The sequence below is a fragment of the Arabidopsis thaliana genome (assembly GCF_000001735.4).
Source record: "Arabidopsis thaliana chromosome 1 sequence".
NCBI lineage: Eukaryota > Viridiplantae > Streptophyta > Magnoliopsida > Brassicales > Brassicaceae > Arabidopsis > Arabidopsis thaliana.
The window spans coordinates 11,343,651-11,370,105 of NC_003070.9; the positions used below are offsets into that span (position 1 = coordinate 11,343,651).

The 26,455-nt window shown below is 34.7% G+C and overlaps 5 protein-coding genes across 11 annotated transcripts; 4 read left to right on the forward strand and 1 right to left on the reverse strand.

The window, feature by feature from the left end:
- Nucleotides 1-203: 203 nt before the first annotated feature.
- Nucleotides 204-4,295, forward strand: AT1G31690 (Copper amine oxidase family protein). Its single transcript, NM_102904.3, has 5 exons — nt 204-1,111; nt 1,758-2,142; nt 2,292-2,405; nt 2,814-3,358; nt 3,910-4,295. Exons 1-5 carry the CDS (start codon nt 330-332, stop codon nt 4,115-4,117), a joined length of 2,034 nt encoding a protein of 677 aa, NP_174450.2. The 5' UTR covers nt 204-329; the 3' UTR covers nt 4,118-4,295.
- Nucleotides 4,296-6,046: 1,751 nt separating this feature from the next.
- Nucleotides 6,047-11,937, forward strand: AT1G31710 (Copper amine oxidase family protein). The gene is made up of 5 exons (NM_102906.4): nt 6,047-6,995; nt 9,633-10,017; nt 10,110-10,223; nt 10,813-11,360; nt 11,482-11,937. Exons 1-5 carry the CDS (start codon nt 6,205-6,207, stop codon nt 11,687-11,689), a joined length of 2,046 nt encoding a protein of 681 aa, NP_174452.2. The 5' UTR covers nt 6,047-6,204; the 3' UTR covers nt 11,690-11,937.
- A 488-nt stretch (nt 11,938-12,425) lies between these two features.
- Nucleotides 12,426-14,445, forward strand: AT1G31720 (chitin synthase, putative (DUF1218)). 7 transcript variants are annotated; one of them, NM_001332973.1, is made up of 4 exons: nt 12,432-12,644; nt 12,740-12,942; nt 13,073-13,271; nt 13,617-13,984. In NM_001332973.1, exons 1-4 carry the CDS (start codon nt 12,519-12,521, stop codon nt 13,641-13,643), a joined length of 555 nt encoding a protein of 184 aa, NP_001321402.1. In that variant the 5' UTR covers nt 12,432-12,518; the 3' UTR covers nt 13,644-13,984. The 7 variants fall into 7 exon arrangements, with proteins under 7 accessions (NP_001321400.1, NP_001321402.1, NP_001321401.1 ...); NM_001332975.1 differs by having other exon boundaries at nt 12,435-12,644; nt 12,733-12,942; nt 13,617-14,445; NM_001332976.1 differs by having other exon boundaries at nt 12,435-12,644; nt 12,752-12,942; nt 13,617-14,445.
- A 1,416-nt stretch (nt 14,446-15,861) lies between these two features.
- On the forward strand, nt 15,862-20,638 carry AT1G31730 (Adaptin family protein). The gene is made up of 10 exons (NM_102908.3): nt 15,862-17,045; nt 17,127-17,342; nt 17,425-17,535; nt 17,634-17,831; nt 17,924-18,055; nt 18,291-18,347; nt 18,431-18,547; nt 18,917-18,994; nt 19,077-19,220; nt 19,292-20,638. Exons 1-10 carry the CDS (start codon nt 16,257-16,259, stop codon nt 20,264-20,266), a joined length of 2,817 nt encoding a protein of 938 aa, NP_174454.2. The 5' UTR covers nt 15,862-16,256; the 3' UTR covers nt 20,267-20,638.
- Nucleotides 20,639-21,634: 996 nt separating this feature from the next.
- Nucleotides 21,635-26,189, reverse strand: BGAL15 (beta-galactosidase 15; the record flags this gene model as incomplete). Its single annotated transcript, NM_001332978.1, has 15 exons — nt 21,635-22,022; nt 22,226-22,355; nt 22,490-22,670; nt 22,749-22,858; nt 22,945-23,245; nt 23,353-23,514; nt 23,601-23,719; nt 23,804-23,891; nt 23,985-24,090; nt 24,252-24,340; nt 24,429-24,572; nt 24,735-24,827; nt 24,913-24,979; nt 25,727-25,935; nt 26,037-26,189. The coding sequence occupies 15 exons, from the start codon at nt 26,187-26,189 to the stop codon at nt 21,635-21,637; spliced, it is 2,340 nt and encodes a 779-aa protein (NP_001319124.1).
- Nucleotides 26,190-26,455: the final 266 nt, after the last annotated feature.

The window sequence follows — 26,455 nt, forward strand, 5'->3', positions numbered from 1 at the left end:
TTTCTGTTTGTGATTAGCATTAGTACATGTATTGTCAACAAGAAAAAAAATTAAACTTGAAAATGCCCAATAAGTTTTCTACTTGGAAATATATACTAACTCTATTATTAGTTCTAATTCTAGGATTTAAGATCGAGACATGGCTAGCAACTATTTTTTAATATTCAAATATTTTTTGCCCAAAAAACAAAATTCGTATATTTTGTGAAACAACTTAATGTTTAGAACAACAAAACCCTAACTTACATGTTTACTTTTCAAGTGCAAAATAAAAAGAAAATTTTCCTATATATAGTATACATAATCCAACTCAATCAAATCACAAAGCAATGGCTCAAGTTCACTTAACCATTTTTATATTTTCTTCCATTTTCGTAATCTCATCATCTAGCTTCATCCCACCTCCTCACCCCTTCGATCCCTTGACCGAGACTGAACTCAAACTTGTCCGTAACATCATCAACAAGTCGTACCCTATTGGTCATAACCATAAGTTCACGTTCCAATATGTGGGTCTCAACGAGCCTGAAAAGTCCCTAGTCTTGTCGTGGCACTCATCACCAGACCGCAACGTCAAACCACCACCACGTCAAGCTTTTGTCATCGCCCGAGATAAGGGCATGAGCCGAGAGATCGTTATTGACTTTTCCACTCGAGCAATTGTCTCGAACAAGATCCATGTAGGCAATGGTAACCCAATGCTAACTATTGACGAGCAGCAAGCAGCCACCGCGGTTGTTCAAAAGTACAAGCCGTTCTGTGACTCGATAATAAAACGCGGCTTGAACTTGTCGGAAGTTGTGGTCACCTCCTCAACGATGGGATGGTTTGGTGAGACAAAGACGAAGAGGTTTATAAGAACGATACCCTTTTATCTAAACGGATCGGTGAACACGTATCTTAGACCAATTGAAGGAATGACGATAATCGTTAACCTTGACCAGATGAAAGTAACGGGGTTCAAGGACAGGTTCACGGGTCCTATGCCGAAGGCTAACGGGAGAGAGTACCGTATCTCAAAGCTCAAGCCGCCGTTTGGCCCGTCGCTTCGAAGTGCCGTCGTTTTCCAGCCGGACGGTCCAGGGTTTAAGATCGATGGACACGTCGTGAGGTAAAATAATTAACAAGTATAATTAAAAACATGGTTTTAAGAAGAAAAAAAGAAAGAACAATTATGGCTATAGATCAAATTTGGCAAACAATAGTTAAGCCTATTTATGGAAATCAAAGTCTTAAAGTCGGTAAAAGGTGCAAATTAGATATGCGGACAAAATTTTGAATTAAAATGATATGTCAAAAGTTGTAGGAACTGAAACTTTAACAGTCAAATATACCTTTAAATTATTTTTCTCTAAATTAGCCAAATAACTGAGGAGCTCAACTTTTGAATCTACATCTTTCTTACTATCTTACTAATATTATTTGAAAAAAATTATTTAATGGGCATTTAAGTTCAAATTAGATTTAATAGTGAAGAATTTGTACATATCATTGTTAGGTGATCATTTATGTGGTATTGCAAAATATGGTAAAAACCAATGTCTTCAGATCTGACGCAACTCCGCAGTTGAACGTAAATCCGATGATCCAATCACTAATCCGGTTCCGGTCTAATACTAAAATTCGTTAATTATAAATATGGCTTCTGCTATATAAACTCTGTGAAAGAAACATGGAGACCGACACTATAACTGTTAAATATGAAAATAAAAATTACAATTTTCTTTTATTGATATTTTCGATGTGATGGTGAATAGATGGGCAAATTGGGAGTTTCACATGTCATTTGACGTTCGAGCCGGTCTTGTCATCTCTCTCGCGTCCATTTTCGACATGGACATGAACAGATACCGGCAAGTCCTATACAAAGGTCATTTGTCGGAGATGTTCGTACCTTACATGGACCCAAATGACGACTGGTACTTCATTAGTTACCTAGACTGTGGTGAATTTGGCTGCGGCCAAACTGCCGTATCCCTTGAGCCGTATACTGATTGTCCCCCGAATGCCGCTTTCATGGATGGCATCTTCCCGGGACAAGATGGAACTCCTACAAAAATATCGAATGTTATGTGCATTTTCGAAAAATATGCTGGAGACATTATGTGGCGACATACCGAAGCTGAAGTACCCGGCTTAAAAGTAATAAATTATAATATTATATTCTGAAATCTATCTTCGTTTATAATATTGTATAGGTTTTTCTTTGTTAATAAACAATATATTACATAGTTTACTAGTGATATATAAGATATCAATAAAAATTATATCTACACAAACTGTTGTTGCAGATCACAGAGGTTAGACCAGATGTAAGTCTTGTAGCCCGGATGGTGACGACAGTGGGGAACTACGACTACATCATCGAGTATGAGTTCAAACCAAGTGGTTCCATCAAAATGGGGGTAACATCGTTCGAAAACTTTTCCAAACTTTATACATGCATTATATATTGAATTAGGGACTTAGTTGTTTATCATTTCCATATATCTTCGGTTACAGCTCCCTTTATACATTAAAATATTATGTTTAGATTTAGAAGCAACGCAATATTTTGGTGTATTTATAAAACAGTAGTTGAAAATTCTAAATGTAAATGCAAGACCTCAAACAATTTTATCAGAAAAAAGACTGAAAACCAAAATGTGAAAAAGAAAGATTTTTTTTTAGATTATATTTGTATTCAATATAAACACATAAATGGATGTTACATTCAAACTCTAGCATAAATAAATAATAAGATTTAACCATGCATGTTAGATCGATATTCCCAAATTTAATTAGTTTTAATGTTACAACTTTGATGTGCGTAGGTCGGTTTAACCGGTGTTTTAGAAGTTAAACCTGTGGAATATGTTCACACATCAGAGATCAAAGAAGACGACATCTACGGGACAATTGTTGCTGACAACACCGTCGGAGTTAACCACGATCACTTCGTGACATTCCGTCTTGATCTTGATATAGATGGTACGGAAAATTCATTTGTTCGTACCGAACTCGTGACCAAGAGGACTCCAAAATCTGTTAACACACCGAGAAAAAGCTATTGGACAACAAAACGAAACACAGCAAAAACCGAGGCAGACGCTCGGGTGAAACTAGGCTTGAGAGCGGAGGAGTTGGTGGTCGTTAACCCTACCAAAAAAACTAAGCATGGCAATGAGGTTGGATACCGTCTACTTCCTGGGCCGGCTTCAAGCCCACTTCTTGTCCAAGATGACTACCCACAGATTCGGGCAGCATTCACCAACTACAACGTGTGGATCACACCGTATAACAAATCGGAGGTTTGGGCTAGCGGTTTGTACGCTGATCGGAGCCAAGGTGACGACACATTAGCCGTATGGTCCCAAAGGTATTTTACATCTCTACTAAAAATTGATTCTTAGTATCATTCGAATTATCGTAGTACCACATTTAATTTGAATCCTAATATAACTTTTTAATCAACGAATATATTCCAAGCCTAACTTCAAACACGAATTGAGAAAATAAAGGGTTGTATGTTTACGGGAAATGGGTAAAATTGAAATTAAATGATTAAAAAGTTTTACTATATTATCTTTTTAATTCGTAAAAAAAATTGTGCAAAACTAACCAATTAGTTTACTTCCTTTTTTTTTAAATGAAAATTTATATTTTTACGTATCTTTAAAGCACTTTGACGTAAGATTATATATAAAAAAAAATATAAAGAATTTTAAGGGATTAGTACAAGTAAAAGTATATATACATAGATCTGTCTCAAATATAGAAAAATGTAAAAACCTGAAATATTTTTGAAAACAATACAAATTTTATGAATAGGAGATGATCTTATTTGAAATTTTAGATATTATTTTATACTTATGAGACAAATTTCTGTGTATTATTATGGGACCAAAAATTATACAAATGAATGTGCAGAGATAGGGAAATAGAGAACAAAGATATAGTGATGTGGTACACCGTTGGATTCCACCATGTCCCATGCCAAGAAGATTTTCCGACGATGCCTACTATGTTTGGCGGCTTTGAACTTCGGCCAACCAACTTTTTCGAGCAAAATCCTGTTCTCAAGGCTAAACCTTTCAATCTCACCACCATTCCAAAGTGTACTACGAAGAACGAATAATAACCAGCTCATCATTCGATGAATGGCATTCATGATTTGATCTTTATGAGGAATTGTAAAGAGATTCCAAGAGATAATCATTATTCATGTGTATCCATAAAAATCAGATAATATGAATTAATAAAAGAAAGAAATTGATTTTTCGATCTTTTTCTTATAACTCATGAATGCTGGTTACGTTCGTTGTTCTTCATAATTTCAGAAGCATGATATATATATGAGAAAATTGACTAATAGGACTACACTTTTAAGTTTTGAACATAGAAATATTTGTGGTAATAAAAAGTAAAGCAAAATCAGTATCGTAATCTCTCTTGCGTTCATTTTCGACATGCACGTAATCAAATGTCCGCAAGTTATTTTATATAAAAGAAAAAACTAACAAAATTATACGGGCAAGTTCTATGTAAAGGCCACTCTTCGAAGATGTTCATACCTTACATGGACCCGAGTGGTGATTGGAATTTCATTACCTACCTTGATTGAAGCTGTGATTAGTCTGCATGTCCCCTTAGATTATTTAGCAAGTGCAGTTTTTAATGGATGGAAAATTTATTATAGGTCAAGAGCAATGTGGGATATAGGTTTTGACCCTTATGCATAATTCGGCCCAAACAAAGATTGGCTGAGTTAACATGCTACTTACACAGGAATTTGGCCCAACTTAACAACACTCGTGTCCAGCGGAAAAACAGTTTGACCCACAATCTTGGTTCGGTCCGAAGAGAAGGGCAAAAAGTAACCATGTAAAAGGAGACAAAATGAACCCTATGTTAAGCTCATAGCCTATATATAAGTAGCCAAAAATATTATTTGTAACAATATCAGACCATAAGTACCGAAAGAATTAAAGAGAGAATTGCTGCCTAGCCTAGACTATAGTTTTTTTTTTTTTTTCCGGTACTGCATGTTGTTTTGCTGATCGGTAGATTTTTTTTTTTTACTCTTTTCGGTTATTCAATTCCAACTTAAACCAGATCCCATTGAACAAACACAAGAGTAAACCGAAATCTCCAAAAAGGGATTATAACCCGGAATTGCACAAGAGGAAAAATATGGAATCACTATACTGTACATTTAACCTCCTCGGCTCTGGTCAACAAAATGAACCATATACCGGCCCAGTAGATTCGGCCCACACAGATACATGTTTTCATTTACTCCAAAGTTCAAAGGCAACCCGCACCAATACATATGTATTGATGCATTGTGCATGTATAATATCCCAAATTTTACTCCAAAGCAACATACATTTTGTCAAACATAAATCACTTCTATTATATTTGCATCAATAGAGCAAGACTTATAGTTTAGTAATTTGTATAGCAACGTCGTTTAGACACACGGAAATATCGAACTGGTAGCAAGAGAAGATATCATTTGAGATTTCGTAGATTATGTGTTAGGTAGGTAGGGTAAGACATAAGTCAAAGAACTACCATATCATATTATATGTGTAAGTTCGTGTAGTGAATTATGGCCCAAGTGAATTATTACATATAGCTATGCTTGTCCAGAGAAAATTAAAACAGTATATAACATGGGTCTACATGTCCAAAGAAAATTATTACTGTATATAATATGGCTCTTTTCTCCATAACAAACTATTACAGATTAAACTATATCACCATACGTTATATCCCTCTGATACTAATAGTTTGATGTTTTGTGGTTTTCACACATATTAAGAATTCAATCATTGTTTAATCAATTTAACTTTGTTTTTCATGTTAAATATTTTTAGTAATTATCAACCAGTAGTTGTGTAAGAAAGTTCATGATTTCTAATAATTGTATCTTGAAGTTTACAATTTACAAATATAAATCAATAAAAATAAAGAAAAATAGAAGAAAATCAATCTTTGTAGAACAAAGGAAATATAAATATTAGTTTCCTAATTATTCTTTTCGTCGAATGGTTTAATAGAGGTCGCTTCTTTGATTTCTACTTAAACGTCTATTTCTCACGTGCAAAAAGAATATATATTAATTTAATACCATCAAGGCATTTTTTTGCCTATAAAAATTTGAAGTTAAACATAAACCAAATCCATTAAAGCAAACAATAATACCTCACAAAGAACAATATGGCTCCACTTCACTTCACCATTCTCATCCTTTTCTCTTTCGTTATCGTAGTCTCATCCTCAAGCTTTACTCCACCGCGTCACCCATTTGATCCCTTAACCGAGACCGAACTCAAACTCGTCCGAACCATCATCAACAAGTCGTACCCCGTTGGTCCGAATCATAAGTTCACTTTCCAATACGTTGGTCTCAACGAACCCAACAAGTCTCTAGTCTTGTCTTGGTACTCATCACCGAATCATACCATCAAACCACCACCACGCCAAGCGTTCGTCATTGCTCGAGACAACGGAAAGACCAGAGAGATAGTCCTTGACTTTTCCTCTCGTGCCATCGTCTCGGACAAAATTCACGTAGGAAATGGTTACCCTATGCTCTCAAACGACGAGCAAGAAGCATCCACCGAGCTTGTTGTCAAGTTCAAGCCGTTTATTGACTCGGTCGCGAAACGTGGCTTAAACGTTTCGGAGATCGTGTTCACGACGTCAACGATTGGATGGTACGGTGAGACTAAGGCCGAGGCGGAGCGAGTTATTAGATTGATGCCGTTTTATCTTGACGGCACCGTTAATATGTATCTTAGACCTATTGAAGGAATGACGATAATCGTTAATCTTGATGAGATGAAGGTATCGGAGTTTAAGGACAGGTCAGTGGTTACTATGCCCATAGCTAACGGAACGGAGTACCGTATCTCGAAGCTTAACCCACCCTTTGGACCGACGCTTCATAACGCCGTCCTTTTGCAGCCGGATGGTCCGGGCTTCAAGGTCGATGGACACATCGTGAGGTAAATGATTAACAAACCCAAAAAATGACTAATATTTATGGCTATATCTCTTCCTTTGGCTCCATACGAATTATAGATCAGATTTTGCAGACAACATGCTATGCATGCTATATATGGAAATTATATTTTTAAAGTTTATCAGTGGCAAATAGCCAAATGGCATTTTTTCCTTTGGCTCCTTACGCATTATAGATCAGATTTTGCAGACAGCAATTATGCATGCTATATATAGAAATTATATTTTAAAAGTTTGTCAGTGCAAATGGCCGAATAGTAGTAACAGTGGTTTGTGTCTTTGTGAGGTAAAATGATTAACAATTATAGGTTGCTAAAGTAATGATTTGCTATGGATTTCTTATTGAATCATGAATCAAGGTTTAACATGCTTATATAGAGAGAGATAGAACTAAAGAATTGGAAAAGATAATGATAATGGAAACTAAACATATCTCTCATATTATGAGAATATTCTAAACCGCCGAATATAGGTCTCTCTGTCTCTCTATTTTCTATTAGCTCCATACGCCTGATATATGTAGATCAAATTTTGCTAAATCTGATAATTAAATCTATAAACTGTGTCGGTGTAAATAGTTCTCAAAACCTGATATATTTTCTTTTTTGCTGTTTTACGAAAATATTCTCTCAAGTGAAAGAAATCTCAAAAGTCGTCCTCACCAACCCACTTTTATTCAGCCTATACATTTCTTGAGTTTAGTCTATCCAGGACACATATGGGATGGATATCTTAAATTTCAAGAATTAGGAGAAACAATTACCTGGATCTGGATTAATTAATTTAATATACTCTCAACTTTTGAAATAAAGTTTATGTTTGGTGATAGTTTAAAGTATCACTGTACTTATAACTAGATAAGGCCCGCCTATTTAGGCGGGTGTATCCGAAATTTTCAAATATTCGAATGGGTCTAAACTTGAAAACCCGAAAAACTCGAACCCGAACCCGAATAGGTATCCAAACATATCTCAAATATAAGTATAAGTATAACTAATATATACTTATACATAGAAAATATTAGGATTTTTTTGATATTTTAGTTATTTTTGTGTATTTTTAGATATATTCGAGCAAAACTACTCGTGTTGTTTTGGGAGTTTTTGAAATTTTCAAGTAATTTAATAGATTTGCACACACAATTTGATATTTCAATATATAAATAAACTCGAACCCGAACCCAAACCGAACCCGACCCGAAATCTTAAATTACCCGAACGGATCCTAAACTTCTAAACTCGAAAACCCAAACCCGAAATACCCGACCCGAATACCCAAACGCCTAGGGCTAATAATTAATAGAAAAACAGAAATCCACAAAAATATTTAGAAACCAAACATTGTTGAAAATATATTTCTATATATGCCGTAATCTTGTAAGTTAATTTTAACATCATGCAAATATTAAATGAGTTAAAATTAATAAATGAAAATAATTGAAAAGTTAAATCCTATAAGCTAAGCTATTTTTCTCAAAATGTTCTATTTTCACTTATGATTACATGAGTTAAAGACAAATTTGTTATTTTCCTTTTATTGAATAAATGTTAATTGTTTATAAATATATAGACATATAAATTAGTATATGTAAATTTGTTTACTTTTTAAGATTTTCTATTCTTTTTAGAAAATAAAAAAGTTAAATTTTAAATGACACATGTAAACATCTGATCGTTTGACTTGACACATGGCACGATCCTATGAGTTAGCAAATTTGAAAACCATACTTTATATAATAAGATAACTCTTAAACATATAGTTTTTCTAAAATATATAATTAAAATTAAATCCGAACTAAATCTAGATATCTTAATCTTAAAATTAAATTATCCAGATTTGAAACTCCACCTACCATAAATATTTTAAAAACTAAATCTCAAATCTTGTTTTGCCTACCCCTAATATCAGTAGTGTTTACTAGTAAGCAAAAGCAAAGCCACCAATATTGCTTCACCAACAAAATTTTAACCCAGTTTGCCACTATTATTATAAGTAATCTACTAGTCTCTCATTTTTCATGTGTATGCTTATTCCGTTAATCCTTCATCTTTAAAAATACAAAAACAGAACAACTGTTGGTTTGCTTTTGCTACTTTCATTATAACCATCATATTCTTGAAGTTCGGTGTGTCGAGGACCCATGCACAATAAGTCTGTCCCAGTCTTTTCTATTTTGAAATATATATGTATCATATGTGTGGTTCTAATATTTTCGTGGATACAAAATATTATTCCTCAGATCCCTACACAGATACTTTAGGTTTCAAAATTTGGCATCATATTCTTGTTTATTCATTTATTCACACTCAAAGGTTTTCGTAATACTTTCACGGTTTTATAATATAAGACTTATTTTATCACTAAAATTAATTAAACAGACACTATTTCAATCTATGATGGGTATGGGGTCCTATTTTTGTATTTTCCAATAATGGCATTTTAACGTTTTATAAAAAATCTTATCTTTGGAATCGTTTTGTCTCGGTAAAATCTACAATGCGTTCATTGTATATATATTGCTAAAGAAACATGCATGCAAATTAATACCTATTATATCTGAATTTTTGGAAAGTAAACATGTATATACCACTTACTAATTTCATACATATGGTGATGAGTAGGTGGGCAAATTGGGAATTTCACATATCGTTCGATGTTCGAGCTGGCATCGTCATATCTCTCGCATCCCTTTTCGACACGGACGTGAACAAATACCGGCAAGTCCTATATAAAGGTCACTTATCGGAAATGTTCATACCTTACATGGACCCAAGTGATGATTGGTATTTCATTACTTATCTTGATTGTGGCGATTTTGGCTGCGGTCAATGCGCCGTATCTCTTCAACCGTACACTGATTGTCCAGCGGGTGCAGTTTTTATGGATGGTATTTTTGCTGGTCAAGATGGAACTCCCGCAAAAATCCCAAAAGTTATGTGCATTTTTGAAAAATATGCTGGAGATATCATGTGGCGACATACAGAAGCTGAAATTCCAAACTTAGAAGTAAGAAAACATATAGTTGTTGTTATGTTATGACTTATGAACAATCACTTATATAAAATACATGATTTGTATTTGCATATATAATGATGCAGATTACGGAGGTTAGACCGGACGTAAGTCTTGTAGCCCGGATTGTGACGACCGTGGGAAACTATGACTACATAGTTGATTATGAGTTCAAGCCTAGTGGTTCCATCAAAATGGGGGTAAAACCGTCTCTTTTCAACTTTGTCTTTAATATAGTATATACATTTTCATTTTTAATAATATGATATAAGCAGCAACATGAATCACGTGAAATCGTGAATCATGAATCATGATTAAACGATGACAAAAAGAATTCAGATTAATGATAAGGACTAATGACAGAAAATCAAATCTTGGTTGGACAACCATATTCTCAACTTTGCTTTGTTAATTAGATATTGGTCTGGCCATTTGAATCATTCAATTTGATTTGGCTGTTTCATATATATATATATTTTTTTTTTTGGGTTCATTCGATGTTAAATTATCTAAACCAACTAGAATCAAATTTGGTTTGGCTCGGTTTTGATAAATTTCGGTTGGTTTGATTTATATATTTTTTTAAAAATCAAATTACATACAATTTTGAATAAAGTTAAATTATGTTTTAGTGTATATTTTTACTAAAGTTGGTTTATTCGATTCGGTTTTCGTTTGTTTTATATAGATGAGAAGAAATTATCAATATTGATAAAAAGATAAATTATTGTCAATTTAGTTTTTGTTCGATCGGTTCTAAATCTAATGATACCAATTTAATATGTGCAGGTCGGCTTAACCGGTGTTTTAGAAGTGAAACCGGTAGAATATATTCACACATCCGAAATCAAACTAGGGGAAGACATACACGGGACAATTGTCGCCGACAACACCGTCGGTGTTAACCACGACCATTTCGTGACATTCCGTCTTCATCTTGACATCGACGGTACCGAAAATTCCTTTGTTCGTAACGAACTTGTGACCACGAGGTCTCCAAAATCTGTTAACACACCGAGAAAAACCTATTGGACAACGAAGCCAAAGACGGCCAAGACCGAGGCAGAGGCTCGGGTGAAACTAGGTTTGAAGGCGGAGGAGTTAGTTGTGGTTAACCCTAACCGAAAGACGAAGCATGGCAATGAGGTTGGATACCGTTTACTTCATGGATCCGCTGCAGGCCCACTCCTGGCCCAAGATGATTTCCCGCAGATTCGAGCTGCATTCACCAACTATAACGTGTGGATCACGCCGTATAACAGGTCAGAGGTTTGGGCAGGTGGTTTGTACGCTGACAGGAGCCAAGGCGACGATACGTTGGCAGTGTGGTCTCAAAGGTACTTTATATTTCTGATAAAATTTGACTATATTTCGTCCGTTGCATGATTAGAATAATTAATCGTATTATCAATGCTATAAGTTGGAGATTTGTAGAATTAACATATAAGTATATGACAGGAATAGAAAAATAGAGAAGGAAGATATAGTGATGTGGTACACCGTCGGTTTCCACCATGTTCCTAGCCAGGAAGATTACCCGACGATGCCTACTTTATCCGGTGGCTTTGAGCTCCGACCGACCAACTTTTTCGAGCGAAACCCTGTCCTCAAGACCAAACCCGTCAAAGTTACCACCGCTCGAAAGTGCACTCCTAAAAACGATTAATAAACAGCTTAATCATATCATTGATGAATTTGTTCTACTTGATGATGGACTGTAACGATTCGAGAAATAATGATGTGGTTTTAAATAAGTTGGTTTTGTTTGTATAATCATCATGTCTTTGTTGATCAATTAATTTTTCGTTTTCTCTATTTTCGCGTGATTAAAACTCGAGTGCATTCATAATGTGGTTATAAAAAAACAAGTGAGATTCTAGTTAACGAAATTCAACAACTAAAAGTGAATACTTCCCCCCCCCCCCCCCCCCCCCCCCCACAAATTTCAAGTATGTTTTACATCTATGCATGTTTCAGTTTATAGAGATTCTTGATTTCTAAACTTGAATTTCTATTGTTATGTTCAATTTGTTCATTCTTTTGTTTCTAGTCTCCACTCAAATTTTTCATATTACTACAATTGTTTTTATTATAGAAAAAGAATCGTTACGTGTTGTATTAATTACGGAAAACAAATTAGCATTCATTCTTTTGAGAATACGACATCATAAAGTTTTACCGTTTCGGTGAAAATAAATAATTAATCACTACTTAAAAGAATAAAAATAATTATGCAACAATTTTTCTATTTTCTTCCAAATTAATATGGTGTTAAATGATATGGTTATAATCACAAATAGAGAAAAAGAAAAACAAATACTTGATTAACACAAAAGCAAAGTATAGAACCCAACAACCCAACCATAAGAACAAGGAACAAATCCACTCTTTACAAACATATATACGTAAGCAAACACAAATAGTTATTCTCTGTAATCGTGGAGTAGGTCTCAAGCAATCTCGTCTTCCCTCTAAAGGGATTTAAGAACAAATCAATGGAAATTCAAAAACAAGATAACCGGGATGGGCGACCCAAATCTTTTCTCTTTTTCATGTTCATCTTTCTCTTTGGTCTCGCGGCGTTCTTCCTATGCCTTTCGGCCGAGTTTCAAAAGGCTAAGGTAAATAAATTTTCAAGTGACTTGCTGCTCAAGTTATGCATTTTACGTTCTATAAGATAACATGATTCGGGGTTGAGGCTTTGCTAAGAGCTCAGGTTTTCTTAAAGGGGAAAGATCTGAAATGGGATGGAGAATCGTGTTATTTACCAGAAAATCGTGCTTTCGGGCTAGGAATTGCTGCTTTGGTCTGTGTTTCCGTTGCTCAGATCGTCGGAAACGTTGTGATCTGTAGAGGTTTCACGAAAACGGACAAAACCAGAACGACTATATTTTGTATAATTCTTCTGTTGTTTTCTTGGTAAGAAGAAGATGAGTTTACTAACAAAAAACAAATAAGTTTGAAATAGCTTGTAATTTGGTGATCTATAGTGTTGTCACCGGATTAAATTTGCAAGTACATAATTATATAATACATGAATTTATTGCAGGGTTAATTTTGCCGTTGCGGTTACGTTGATAAGCGTTGGTGCAAGCATGAATAGAGAGCAGATATACGGCAAAGGGTGGCTAAACCGTGAGTGTTACCTTGTGAAAGACGGTGTGTTCGCAGCGTCTGGCTTTCTCTCCGTTACGACGATGGCCGCTATTCTCGGAGCGTTTGCGTTTAAAGTCAAACCATCATTACAGGTCGAGAATCATGACAAACGTCACACTCAAAATGTGTAGTAGTTTGAAAATTAAGTAGAAATTTTATCAAATGGAAATGCATGCAAAATAGCAAAATCTTTACAATCATATGGATATATTCAAGTCAAAGAATCATATAATTAAAAATATATAGAAGACTATATAGATCTGCAATTAGTTCATTATATGCTGTTATTATTATATACAAATACGAACGCAATTTATAATGGCATGATACCGTTTGCATTTAACATTTTAATCCGTATATCAAAGTGTATAATTGCAAATTCTATTTTATCATTTTTTGTTTTGAAAATGATGGGTTTTTTTTAAATAATCAAATAGGTTCTAAAGTTGAAAATCCGCGTTTAGAAATAAACAGCGTTTTCAGTTTTGAGGCCTGCTGAAACGTGTTTGGCGAGGATAGTGAGATGAAGAGAGATTGATGGTGATAGTGTTGCTAGTTGATGGAGATTGTTCATCAAAGTAATTCTCAGAAAACTGATTAAAGGTAAAAACGACGTCACGCCAAACTCTTCGTGTTTAAGAAACAACATCGTTAGTTAGGCCAAATCCATTTCAGCGTAATGTAGAAACATGTTCAAGCTATAAGCAACCTAGCTATAGTACATTAACCAGTTTGTCCATTAAAAAAAGCTATAGTACAACCAGTATATGATAACAAAGCCACAATATTTAATCAAGCAAGTAATGTTTCTTGAGCCATACGCAACCTAGATATAGTACACCCAGTCATTCATTATGCATTTCAGCGATTTGGTTTGCTCACACGATACATTCAATAATTATTGTCATTCATTATGCATTGGTGATTAATTACCCGAAAGTTGATGAGAGAAAATGAGCAAAGGAACCTTAAACATACCGAGATCGAACCAACTATTAGAGATAAGTATTTCACAAAATAAAATGATTCTACGATAAAACTTGCCAAACTACATGATATTTACCCGTAGATGGATCAAACGAGAGTTTTGTTTTCTTTTTTCTTTTGTTAACATGCCAAAATTCGATCGGGTCTAAAGTTTTCATGTACATTCCCGAAATGGACCACAAAAGAGTGCAAAAATGTTAATGAGCCCAAACTATTGGTCTCCATATAATGTCTTGATAATGTCAAGAGTCACCTAAAATAACACATACATAAGAGTCATGCAATGAAAAAGTCTATGCATTTGCAGAGAGACTTATCAAATCAAGCAGTTTAAATATTCTTTGAATCTATAAAGCAACCTAATTCAACAATTTGAATCACCATTTCACACTGAACTAGTAGCTAAAACTAAAAAAACCAAGAACAATCAGTGATGCAAAAAGAGAACATATACAATAAATGGATTCAAGCTTTTAAGTAACTATTAAAGATCACTTTAATGGATTGGTAGGTTGTAAAATTACACTATCTATACAATACAATACATACAAGAATTCATGAACATATCAACTGAGGTTTTAGGGCATTCTAAAGCAAAATGGGAATATCATATGAGTTTCTAGGGCATCCAAGCCAACCTCCCGGTAAATAAGAATATTAGTTATGTTTTGTTGCGTGCATTCATCTAGATAATCACAATAACCATTATCATTGGCAATTAGCAAAATACTACCACCTTTATTCTAAGGATTTCAATAAACTTCTTCAATCGATTGTGGTTCTCAATATCAGCGGTTTGGTTACCATCTTTTTAATCAAAAGAACAACATTAGATCTTAAAAATACTAACACAAATTCTGGAAATACACTAAAACCTGAAATTAGGGAGAAAATTTACTAAGGCTCTTCTCAGTCGCTACTACAGTTAGATAGACAAAATTGGAACTATCAGCCTTTAGTTCATATGAGACAATGTCCATAATGGAGCCAATATCTCTCCTTTTTGGGGTGTCACCCTCCTCATGCCAATAACCAGTGAGAGGATCATTTGCTTTTGAATTTGTATACCCCTAAGTTAAAAATCGATATGTGGCTTTGGAGGGGTTTTATACATAGCTGGTCCAAACATTTAAGTGCGATGGAAAAAAAATATACTTTCGACTTTGAATGGATCCATCATTTATTTTTGTTTAAAAATTGTGTATGAATTAGTTTAACTAGTGCAAAAAAATAGTAGGTTGTGTTCCAAAAATATACAAATATATATCATCTAAATTAAATTGAATGATTAAATATGTAGGTTAATGGTTTATATAAAACTGGTCCAAGACTAAAAGTGATAAAGTTTTAGGAAGCAAATGATTATATTATTCTAGTTCATATTAGAAGTTTGGCATCAGGTCTTACTGTAATTTGTAATTATTTTTTCAATAGTTTTTGTTAATGAACATCTTTCATTTTTGTAAACAACAAAATGGTTCTGGCCTGATCTCCAATAATATATAGTCCAAGATAAGTAAATAACATAAACTAAAAGAATAATAATAAAAAAATGGTTTCAATCTTAGTAATTTTTTAAAACAATTTCAAACCGAATTCAAAATTTCAACATTGTGGAACCGAACCAAACTATTTTCTATTATTTATGCCAAACCGAATCGAAAATTTACCGTGAAAACTCAAACGAATAAAAAACCGGATTCCGGTTAAACCACCTCTAAATTTTACTGTTACACGCGTGTTGGTTTTGCTTTTGCTATTGGGGGACCGCCTGGTGTATCAGGTAGAAGCAAAACAAAACACAAAACTCTTTTCTCGTTACTTCAAAATCTCTTCTCTCCTTCACGTTTTTCTCATCTCCAATTTCACTCTCTCAGTCTCAGATCTGAGAGAACTCCACCGGATCAGATTCATCGCCGCCACCGTTCACGGCACCAATCATCATCAGAACAAATCTTATTTCGCATGGTCCAATTTCCGATTTCTCATCGGAGAAATCCCTAATTCAATCCCGTTTCATCGTTATAACCAATCGGAGAAATCACCGCTCAAACTTTGTTGCTAGGGATTTGAGTGAGTGAGAGAGGAAGATGGAGCAGCTAAAGACAATTGGAAGAGAGCTAGCGATGGGATCACAAGGAGGATTTGGTCAGTCGAAAGAGTTTCTCGATCTGGTCAAATCAATCGGAGAAGCACGATCTAAAGCTGAAGAAGATCGGATCGTTCTAAGCGAGGTCGATATACTAAAACGAAGATTATTAGAGCCAGATATTCCCAAGAGGAAGATGAAAGAGTACATTATACGACTCGTTTACATTGAGATGCTAGGCCACGACGCTTCTTTTGGTTACATTTACGCCGTGAAGATGACTCACGACGATAATCTTCTTCTCAAGCGTACTGGTTACTTAGCAGTGACGTTGTTTCTCAACGAAGATCATGATCTTATTATCCTTATTGTTAACACGATTCAGAAAGATCTTAGATCCGATAACTACCTCGTCGTTTGCGCCGCGCTTAATGCGATTTGTAGGTTGATTAATGAGGAGACGATTCCGGCGGTTTTGCCTCAGGTTGTTGAGTTGCTTAATCATCAAAAGGAAGCTGTGAGGAAGAAAGCTATTATGGCTTTGCATAGATTTCATCGCAAATCTCCTTCTTCTGTTTCGCATTTGGTTTCTAATTTCAGAAAGAGGTTATGTGATAATGATCCTGGTGTTATGGGAGCGACTCTATGTCCGTTGTTTGATCTTATAAGTGAAGATGTTAACTCCTACAAGGATTTGGTTAGCAGTTTCGTTAGCATTCTCAAACAGGTCACTGAGAGAAGATTGCCTAAGAGTTATGATTATCATCAAATGCCTGCACCTTTTATCCAGGTTTCGTGTCTTTGCTTTAGTTTTCTCTTGTTGATATCTTAGTTTTTGCAACTGGTGATAATAAAAAAATTTGGTTTTTAGATCAAATTGCTGAAGATAATGGCTTTGTTGGGTAGTGGTGATAAGAATGCGAGTGATATCATGTCTATGGTGCTTGGAGATTTGTTCAGAAAGTGTGATTCTTCTACCAATATAGGGAATGCGATCCTTTATGAGTGTATTCGCTGTATTTCTTGTATACTTCCGAATCCCAAGCTTTTAGAAGCTGCTGCTGATGCTATCTCCAAGTTTTTGAAGGTTTGTTGTCTTCCTGGTATGTATGCATATACTCTTGTTAACCTTACGATTGTTATTTAAATCCCGGGCAAACTATTTGCAGAGTGATAGTCACAATCTGAAGTACATGGGTATTGATGGTCTTGGTCGATTGATAAAAATAAGCCCAGACATTGCTGAGCAGCACCAACTTGCTGTGATAGATTGTTTGGAGGTGAGCTGAAGCAAGAGAATTTTTTTTTTTTTTTTTTTCATGTGAGCTAATTGTTTGTTTTCTTGCCTGATGTTCGTTTCGTTGCTACTGTTCAACAGGATCCAGATGATACACTAAAGAGGAAGACTTTTGAATTGTTGTACAAAATGACCAAGTCGTCTAATGTAGAAGTGATTGTCGACCGAATGATTGATTACATGATTAGTATCAACGACAATCATTACAAAACTGAGATAGCATCTCGTTGTGTTGAGTTGGCCGAACAATTTGCTCCAAGCAATCAATGGTTCATCCAGGTAGCAAGCCAACCTCCATTGTAACTGTGGCCTGACAATAAACATATATACTCTTTGTTTCTGACAGAAGTTTAACTGTTTCTGTACTGCAGATCATGAATAAAGTCTTCGAGCATGCAGGAGATCTGGTAAATATTAAAGTGGCACATAATCTGATGCGTTTGATTGCTGAAGGATTTGGAGAGGACGATGATGATGCAGACAGCAAGCTCAGATTATCAGCTGTATGTTGTTCATTCCAGTTTCTGTTGGTTCTGCATTAATGTGCAAAGAAATCGGTAGCTTTTGTTTTGGTGATATATGAACTCATTTTTAGCAGATAATTGAGTTAATATCTGAAATTGCAATCTTAAAGTTAGTATTGAGTAACTTCAGTCACCTTTCTTACTTCCTGGTCTTGTGTTGTTGGCTTAGATAGTGTGATGTTATTGGCTTATGAGTGTGTTTTTCTTGATGCAGGTGGAATCGTACTTGCAGCTTATTAGCGAACCAAAACTTCCATCCCTGTTTCTTCAGGTTGATTTTGTTCTCTGATCTCTCCGCATACCATTTTTTTCCGCAACGAATTTTTGTTTCTTACTATTGGGTTTAAACTTCAGGTCATTTCTTGGGTTTTGGGAGAATATGGCACAGCTGATGGGAAATATTCTGCCTCCTATATTAGTGGAAAGCTGTGCGATGTGGCAGATGCATACTCAAGTGATGAAACTGTAAAGGTATCTCTTCAGCTTTTAAATATTATTCACCGTGAAAACCTTTACGTGCTTAGCTGTTCTGGTCTTTTAGTTCTGTGTATGCTGTAGTTTCTTGTAACACTCGACTTGTCTTTTACATCTCCATACTTAAGTTGCATTCGGACAACATGGTGAGACTGAATATCATGAATATGTGACTCAACCCATTGCGTGTTAACTCTTCTTCCTAAAATGTATAATCAACAAAAAAAATTTAACCTGGTAGATTTCTGTCAGAATTAATTGCTAGTACATGTACATGAGAGTGGTGATGTTTCTACTTACTGCAAACTTAATCCAGTTGTTTCTTGTATAACTACTGCCTAAAATGGCTTCCTCTGCTTTATGAAGGGTTATGCTGTTTCTGCACTGATGAAGATCTACGCATTTGAAATTGCATCTGGGAGAAAGGTGGATGTTTTGCCGGAGGTATGTATCTTTAGACGGTCCTGAAGTGAAAAACCAAATCTATAGCCTGCTTTTTCACGGACTGACTGGTTTTATATTGTAGTGCCAATCTTTGATTGAAGAGCTATTGGCTTCACATTCAACAGATCTTCAGCAACGTGCATATGAGCTTCAGGCTCTCCTTGCTCTAGATGCCCGTGCTGTTGAGACTATACTCCCTTTAGATGCTAGTTGCGAAGACATTGAGGTAACGTTCTCTCTTCACTAGCTTCCTTTGACGTGGATTTCGTGAATCTTATGGTCCTTTTCCTGAATTAGGTTGACAAGGATCTTTCATTTCTCAATGGCTATATCCAACAAGCTATCGAGAGTGGAGCACAACCTTATATTTCTGAGAGAGAGCGCTCGGGCATGTTTGAAACAACCGATTACCATCCCCAAGATCATCACGAAGTTCCAACTCATGCTCTTCGATTCGAAGCCTATGAACTTCCAAAGCCATCAGTGCCACCACAAGCTTCAAACGAGCTTGTTCCAGTACCCGAGCCTTCTTATTATAGCGAGTCACACCAGCCAATTTCAACATCTTTGGTTTCTGAACGAGAGTCATCAGAAATTAAGCTGCGACTCGATGGAGTTAAGCAAAAATGGGGTAGACCGAGCTATCAATCGACCACAGCAGCTTCTTCTACTACTCCACAAGCAGCAAACGGTATCTCTACACACTCAGATGCAGGAGTTGGTTCATCTAGCTCAAAGCCTCGAAGCAGTTACGAACCAAAGAAACCCGAAATCGATCCCGAGAAACAGAGACTCGCTGCATCCTTGTTTGGTGGATCATCATCAAGAACTGACAAAAGGTCTTCTTCTGGTGGTCACAAGCCGGCGAAAGGAACTGCTAACAAAACCGCAACCGTACCCAAGGAAAATCAAACCCCTGTTCAACCGCCACCGGACTTGCTCGACTTCGGTGAGCCAACTGCCACAACCGCTACAGCAATGGATCCTTTTAAAGAATTGGAAGGTCTTATGGATTCTTCGAGCCAAGACGGTGGTTCATCCGATGTGATGGGACTATACTCAGATGCAGCACCTGTGACAACAACCACAAGTGTTGACTCTCTCTTATCCGAACTGTCTGATAGCTCCAAAGGAAACTCACGCACGTACCAACCTCAAACCTCCAAAGGACCAAACACAAAGGAAGCTCTTGAGAAAGACGCTCTTGTTAGACAAATGGGTGTGAATCCAACAAGTCAGAACCCTACACTGTTCAAAGATCTCCTCGGCTAGACGAACCATTCTCCGACCAAACCAATCCATTCATCGACTCACATCATCATCATCATCATTCCATATTTGGTAATGTGCTGTGGGGTTTGGGAATTAATATGTTTCCAATTCAAGAACAGCTTTTTGTTGTACCTAAATTACTTCTCAATAGGAACCATTCAGTTTACAAAACACAACAGAGAGGTAAGTCACGCATCGAGAACTTTTTTTTCTTTTTCTTTTTTGGTTTCTCGTTTAATTTTGGAGTCATCAGGTAATGGTTTTGAGTTTGTCTTGTTGTGTCTATAGAACATTTGTAACATCTTTTACTTAAGAGGTATTTAATCTTCTTTATGTCAAAGAGTTTGTCTCTGTTTATTGGCATTTTCGTCTAAATCTCCTCCGCCATTTATTTATTCCTCATTTCACAAGTTTTAGTCTCTGAAATTGTCACCGATTGAAACATTTAAACTGACGATAGAAATGGTTAAAACGAGAGAAAAATTATGTAGTTTCATGGCAACCAAACCTTGTGTTATGGTGTAAACTTGATTTGAAAGACAACAATAGATACAAAGCTATAAGAGGCTTTTTATCGGAAAGGTGTCCCTGTCCTCGATGTGTGCAGCAACATGAACACGGTTGATGTTAGATGGGGTTCTCCACCATTTCACAAGATGAAAAATGAAAAAGTAACTATTTAGATCATAGATGAAATCTTTCGTTATGGTTACGAGTTTCTAGTGTGTGATACTGACGTATTCTTTTCTAGACAATCTTTTATTGCCAAAACATGTCTTGATGTTCACAAGGCAAGCTTTAATCTCTCTGGACAAAGGTAGAATAGGTGTAATCTTGCAATAAAAAGTTGTTTCCGAGCAGGAACGATAAGAGAGATTTTCAGAAGACGAGTGAAGATATATCTTTAGAAATGGTGTAGTTCGGAGGACGAGAAACGTAATTGGAAACCAGTTCTCCTCTTCAAACGCTGTGAGAGGCAAGAAAACGCCTTCTCGGAAAGATGAGTATTTTGTAGACTCTGAATCTCTGATGATGATTTGATGAAATTAAAAGTACTTTCAAGACTACCAAAATCAGATATGTTCTTTCTTTTTACTTGAATGTTTATAACTGAAAATTGTATCCATCTTGCATTCTAGACCTACTCACAATGATCGGGATAAAAAAAAAAAAAAACAGCCAAATGATTTATTAGAAGGTGTTCTTTTATTTAATAACATCTTCATTTAACTAATAATGGAGAAATAATTCCTAGGATCAAAAGCACCTAAATCCTTTGGAAACTAAAATAGGAGCACCTAATCTGAAAATAAAAAAGCAAGAAAACCTTCCTAAAACTAGAAAAGCGTTAAGTCTCATAAAACCAAACTAGCAAATAGCTTCGACGGCGAGTCTCTTAGCCAAAGCACCACACTCCGCTGCTCCAAACTTATCCTCGGAAACATCAATGGAACACTTTTCTTTTCCAACACATTCTTGGGTGAGGATAGCCGCAGCATTGTTGCTTGCTTCACAAGTTCCTTTCTCAAAAGATCCGCAATCGCCTCCTGGGTTACCAAAGGAAGCAAATTTGATGGCAGAAATCGGTTTTCCATTGCATGAAAGCTCAAGAACGTTCTTCTCATAGACATTTGCACAAACACTTCCAACTCCAATTGTTTGAAAATTGACAAGTGAGGGGTTTCCTCCAATCTCTTCAAACAAAACCAAGGTGTTGTCTCCTTCCGAGTTCAAGAAAGACCGAGGAACATGGTACCTAATATAAGTGAGTAAAAAGAGATTTCAATTTTATTTTATTTTATTAAAAACAGTTTAAAAATTTTAATTTTCAGACAAAACAAATTGTATAAAGGTTTGATTTTGAAACATAAGCAATTGAAAAAATATTACCATCGTTGTGTAGGTTCTCCACAATTTGTCTGACATTTTTAAGCATAGTAAGCTCCTCTATAGTTACACTCAGCGGAACAACCATCTATGTCTGAGAGAAAAGCTGGCCAGTAACGTCCAATGTTATTTCCATTGATCCAAGCCGTTCCTTTTCCAAGTCCCAAAAGATCGACCACAACTGGTTCACTTCCCAAAGGAGCTTTGAAAGTAGTCTGAAGGAAACATTAGAATAATACGATTTGAAAATGCATCTATAATTTTTTGGTAGCTATTGATTTTAATATTTACTTACCTTGTACCAAGTCATGGTTCAGTTGAATGGTACACTTTCACCTGACCATGTCGAAGGTGATTCTGAACTAAAGAGTTGGTTCTCAAACCCGCTTAAACCAGTTTTGTAACTCCATTTATGAGTAGACAAATCTTTAACTATAGTTTCATCACCATTTCTTCCAATGATAAAAACGGGTCCAGTGATTCCAGCCGAAAAGTTTTCGAAGAAAGCACCATAGTTCTAAAAAGAAAAACATGGTTAAAGTTAGGACCTTAAAAGAATGGTTTTAACTTAAGAATGATAAGATTTCAAACTCACCGGAAGGCCTACGGTTATGCTAAGGAGAGTAATGACATTAGCACCAGGGTTGAACTTTGCGTCTTGCTCAAAAACATAGTGAAACTTTCCATTTTCAACGCGATAATTACCTATAATAAAAAAATGAAGAATAATCTAAAAACTGTTTTATTTAGGTGTTAAGTGTTGTTTCAAAGGAGATAAGTCATTTACTTACCAATATGTTGTCCATTGACAAAAGCGTGAAGAACATGAGCAGTACTGTTGATACGAAGAGACATATTTTTCCCCAAAACCGGATCTTGTTCTTTGAGATTAACCGTAGTCATGTACCAAAGATAATCACTTTCGTCATTGCTTACTACTTTCTGATCAAACAACTGTCTCATTGTAGATTCTCCTTTCCCTTTCAAGAGGACACTGTCGATGTTCTCTGGTCTCCATGACCATTTCAAAGTCGAAGGCTCGTTCTCAGCTTCATTCGCTTTCTTAACCATCACCGAAGTTTGAGTGTTAATCTGAAATATATAAAACCATTAAAAAAACATAAGGATTATAACTTGAATGTAATAATGATCACCATAAAGAAAAACTGAAAAAAACTTTGAATGTAACAAAGACAAACCTTGGCGGTATTATAAGTCTCAGTTTTGCAATCCGGTAAAATGCTCACAGACCAAGCCGGGACATCATAAGATGTTCCTTGGAAATTGATTTTTGCATCTGACGTTTCATTAACGTTTCCAATGAAACAACTTGATCCTTCTTCTGTTTGATAAACTGTTGCCTATAATAATATGTGTTCAAGAATAAATTCAAGAGTAACACATTTAAATATATTAACTGAAAAAATAAGCAGAAAATGAGAATTACCGTGACTAAATTTCCAAAATCAACGGTGGAAATGTTTCCATAAGTGAGAGTTTTCTCCATAGCATGAAGAACATCATGAAGCTGTTTCAGGTGTCCGTATTTTGGTTGGTTCAAATTACCTAATAAATATTCATCATGTTAGTACCTTTTATTTTAAAAATTTTAAACTAATTTAAATGTGAATATAGTTTTTATATATATACCAAATTCGTCAAGAGGAGCATCGTAATCATATGTTGTTGTGATGTACGGACCACCCGCAGTTCTATCAAAGTTGGTACCTCCATGATACTACAAAACCAAAAATAAACATTCATTTTCTTTTTTGGATGATCATTCAATTTTTACCATGTAGATATTATAAAATTTTATTTTATTTTTTACCATGTAATAGTTCTGGAAAGTTCCTTCTTTTTGGAAAAATCTTGCAACGGCAAAAGCAACATCTTCGGTTGTTCTGTGAGGATCTTTACCTCCCCAATTCTTATACCTATACAAATATAGAATAAAAATATTTTTATAGATAAGAATAAATAAAAACAAACCACGAGAAAACATCTCTCGATCAACAAAATTCAGATTGCATAAAAGTATTCGTTCTTATTATTAGTAAAAAATATTAACTATAGCAATAACAAAATGAAAACTAACCAGCCGGTCCAATTCTCAGTCCACATTTTTGGAGTGTTGGGGTTGTTTGGTGAAAAGTTATCACAATAATAACCATTGCATGTGTTTAACTACAAAATCAAACAATTTATAGATCATTAGTGTTAATAAATGTATAAGTTAATTTCATGAAAAATCATTAACGTTAGCTAATTTTACCATTGGTTGAGGAGCATCATCTTGTTGACACATGATCCACGGAACACCAACATCAAGAGAATTAGCCATGTTTGCACACCACTGAATATATGCTTTACCCGCTTCTCCATATGATCCAATCACATTTCCATATTCATTCTCAATCTGCAAAGTTTGGAAAACTAAAATCAAAATTGTTGTAATCTAGTTCTCGCTTTTGTCGTCGAACTTTGGTAATAGGCTTTAAGAGATAGAAACAAAAGATTGTATATTATATAACCAAATAGATGTACATAATGGATAGCATAATGTAAAAAAAAATATTACCTGAGCAAGGATAATTGGACCTCCTTGTGATGCAAAAAGCTTCTCTTTCTTGACCATTTCTACTATCATTGTCGTAAAATTTTGCATCTCATTCTACATAGAAATCATCCATATACAATTAATAAAAATAAAAATATTACATATAAGATTTGATAAATGATTATCAAATGTAGATTACCATAAACGCAGTATTAGTAGTTCTGAATTCCATTCCGGGCATGTTGTGAAGCCACACTGGAAATCCTCTATTGAAAATGATTATATAAATAAAATATCAAAATTAGTGAAGAAAGATATTAACAAAAAAACAAAAAAATGCAAAAAAAAAGATAAAAACATAATATCACTATAAGCAAAGTGAGATTCTGAAAACTACCTTGTTTTTGAGTTTTTAGTTGAAAAAAAACTTTCATTATTTTTAACAAATATTATAATTTTAATATATAAAATAACAGTTTTTCTGGATTTAAAATAAAAGCTGTTTTTTTAATAAATTAAAAACTCGAAATTTAGAAGAAAAATAAAATAAAATAAATTCAATATCTTGTTTATTTTTCAAATCGTTTTTGAGATAAAAAAAGTTTATTTTTATTTTTATATTAAAAATGATATCTAAAATATTTTTTTAGTCTATCACGTAATAAGGTTCATTTATTTATTTTATTTAAAAATATTTAAGATAAGAATTATCTTTAAAATCGTAAGTTGCATCAACTTTAAATTTATGGATTTCTTTTTATTTTAAGTTCAAAATACTTTTTATTCTTGCTAAATTTTAATGAGGCTATTTGAATAATTTCTATATTAAAAGTCAATTTTTAAAAAAGAAAAATGATAGGGTATTTTTCAAATGAAAAATCATGAAGAGATTATTTTTCCAAATTTAATCATTATCAAATGGATAGACTAACATATATATATATATAAACTAATATCACTAAGAATGTATTGATGATATTAATAAGTAAAATTAAGCAAGATTAGTTTAGTACCCGTAGTTCCACTCTGCGCAAACATATGGTCCTATGCGAAGAACTCCATACATTCCTTCATTTTGAATGGTTTTCAAGAACCGAATAAGATCTAGATTTCCAGAGAAATCATATTGACGACGAGTAGGTTCATGTGCATTCCAAAAAACATAAGTCTCGATCGCATCAAGACTTCCTTCTTTGCCCTTCTTTATAAGATCCGGCCACATCTAAATGTGACAAAGTAACAACAAAATAAACGCAGTTAATTAATAATCTTATTATGCTAAATATATATAATAGATTAACCATTAACGTAGATGTAAGTTACCTCAGTGGTGCTTCTAGGATAATGGATAGAACCAGAGAGAAGAACTCGACGATGACCATCAATAGTGATGGCACGACCATCATGAGAGACGATTGTGGCGTATGCACAACTACTTACTAAAACACAACACAAAATAAAACTTAGAGAAACCATTGTTGTTATGTAGAATTTTCTTTTTCTTGAATGGAAAAGAAATAAGAGAACAATGGTATATATAGACATTGGAAAAAATCTTGACGTAAAAGATTATTTGAGATTTTGTTGAAATATGATTTTGTAAGTTTTAATTGTTTAGATATTGATAGGATTTTGAAGAAAAATATATATTTTACGTCATATGCTTCTGCGATACCTTTCACTCCCCAACTTCAACAACATTTCCACTTCAAAATCGAAATCATAGTATTTTTTTCTGACGA

Coding starts and splice junctions, on each gene's coding strand:
- AT1G31690 (NM_102904.3), top strand. CDS start 330: ATGGCTCAAGTTCACTTAACCATTTTTATATTTTCTTCCATTTTCGTA. Junction 1,112..1,757: donor ATCGATGGACACGTCGTGAG/GTAAAATAATTA, acceptor GATGGTGAATAG/ATGGGCAAATTGGGAGTTTC. Junction 2,143..2,291: donor CTGAAGTACCCGGCTTAAAA/GTAATAAATTAT, acceptor CTGTTGTTGCAG/ATCACAGAGGTTAGACCAGA.
- AT1G31710 (NM_102906.4), top strand. CDS start 6,205: ATGGCTCCACTTCACTTCACCATTCTCATCCTTTTCTCTTTCGTTATC. Junction 6,996..9,632: donor GTCGATGGACACATCGTGAG/GTAAATGATTAA, acceptor GGTGATGAGTAG/GTGGGCAAATTGGGAATTTC. Junction 11,361..11,481: donor TTGGCAGTGTGGTCTCAAAG/GTACTTTATATT, acceptor AGTATATGACAG/GAATAGAAAAATAGAGAAGG.
- AT1G31720 (NM_102907.2), top strand. CDS start 12,519: ATGGAAATTCAAAAACAAGATAACCGGGATGGGCGACCCAAATCTTTT. Junction 12,645..12,721: donor CCGAGTTTCAAAAGGCTAAG/GTAAATAAATTT, acceptor TTCGGGGTTGAG/GCTTTGCTAAGAGCTCAGGT. Junction 12,943..13,072: donor ATTCTTCTGTTGTTTTCTTG/GTAAGAAGAAGA, acceptor AATTTATTGCAG/GGTTAATTTTGCCGTTGCGG.
- AT1G31730 (NM_102908.3), top strand. CDS start 16,257: ATGGAGCAGCTAAAGACAATTGGAAGAGAGCTAGCGATGGGATCACAA. Junction 17,536..17,633: donor CTGTGATAGATTGTTTGGAG/GTGAGCTGAAGC, acceptor ACTGTTCAACAG/GATCCAGATGATACACTAAA. Junction 18,056..18,290: donor GCAAGCTCAGATTATCAGCT/GTATGTTGTTCA, acceptor TTCTTGATGCAG/GTGGAATCGTACTTGCAGCT.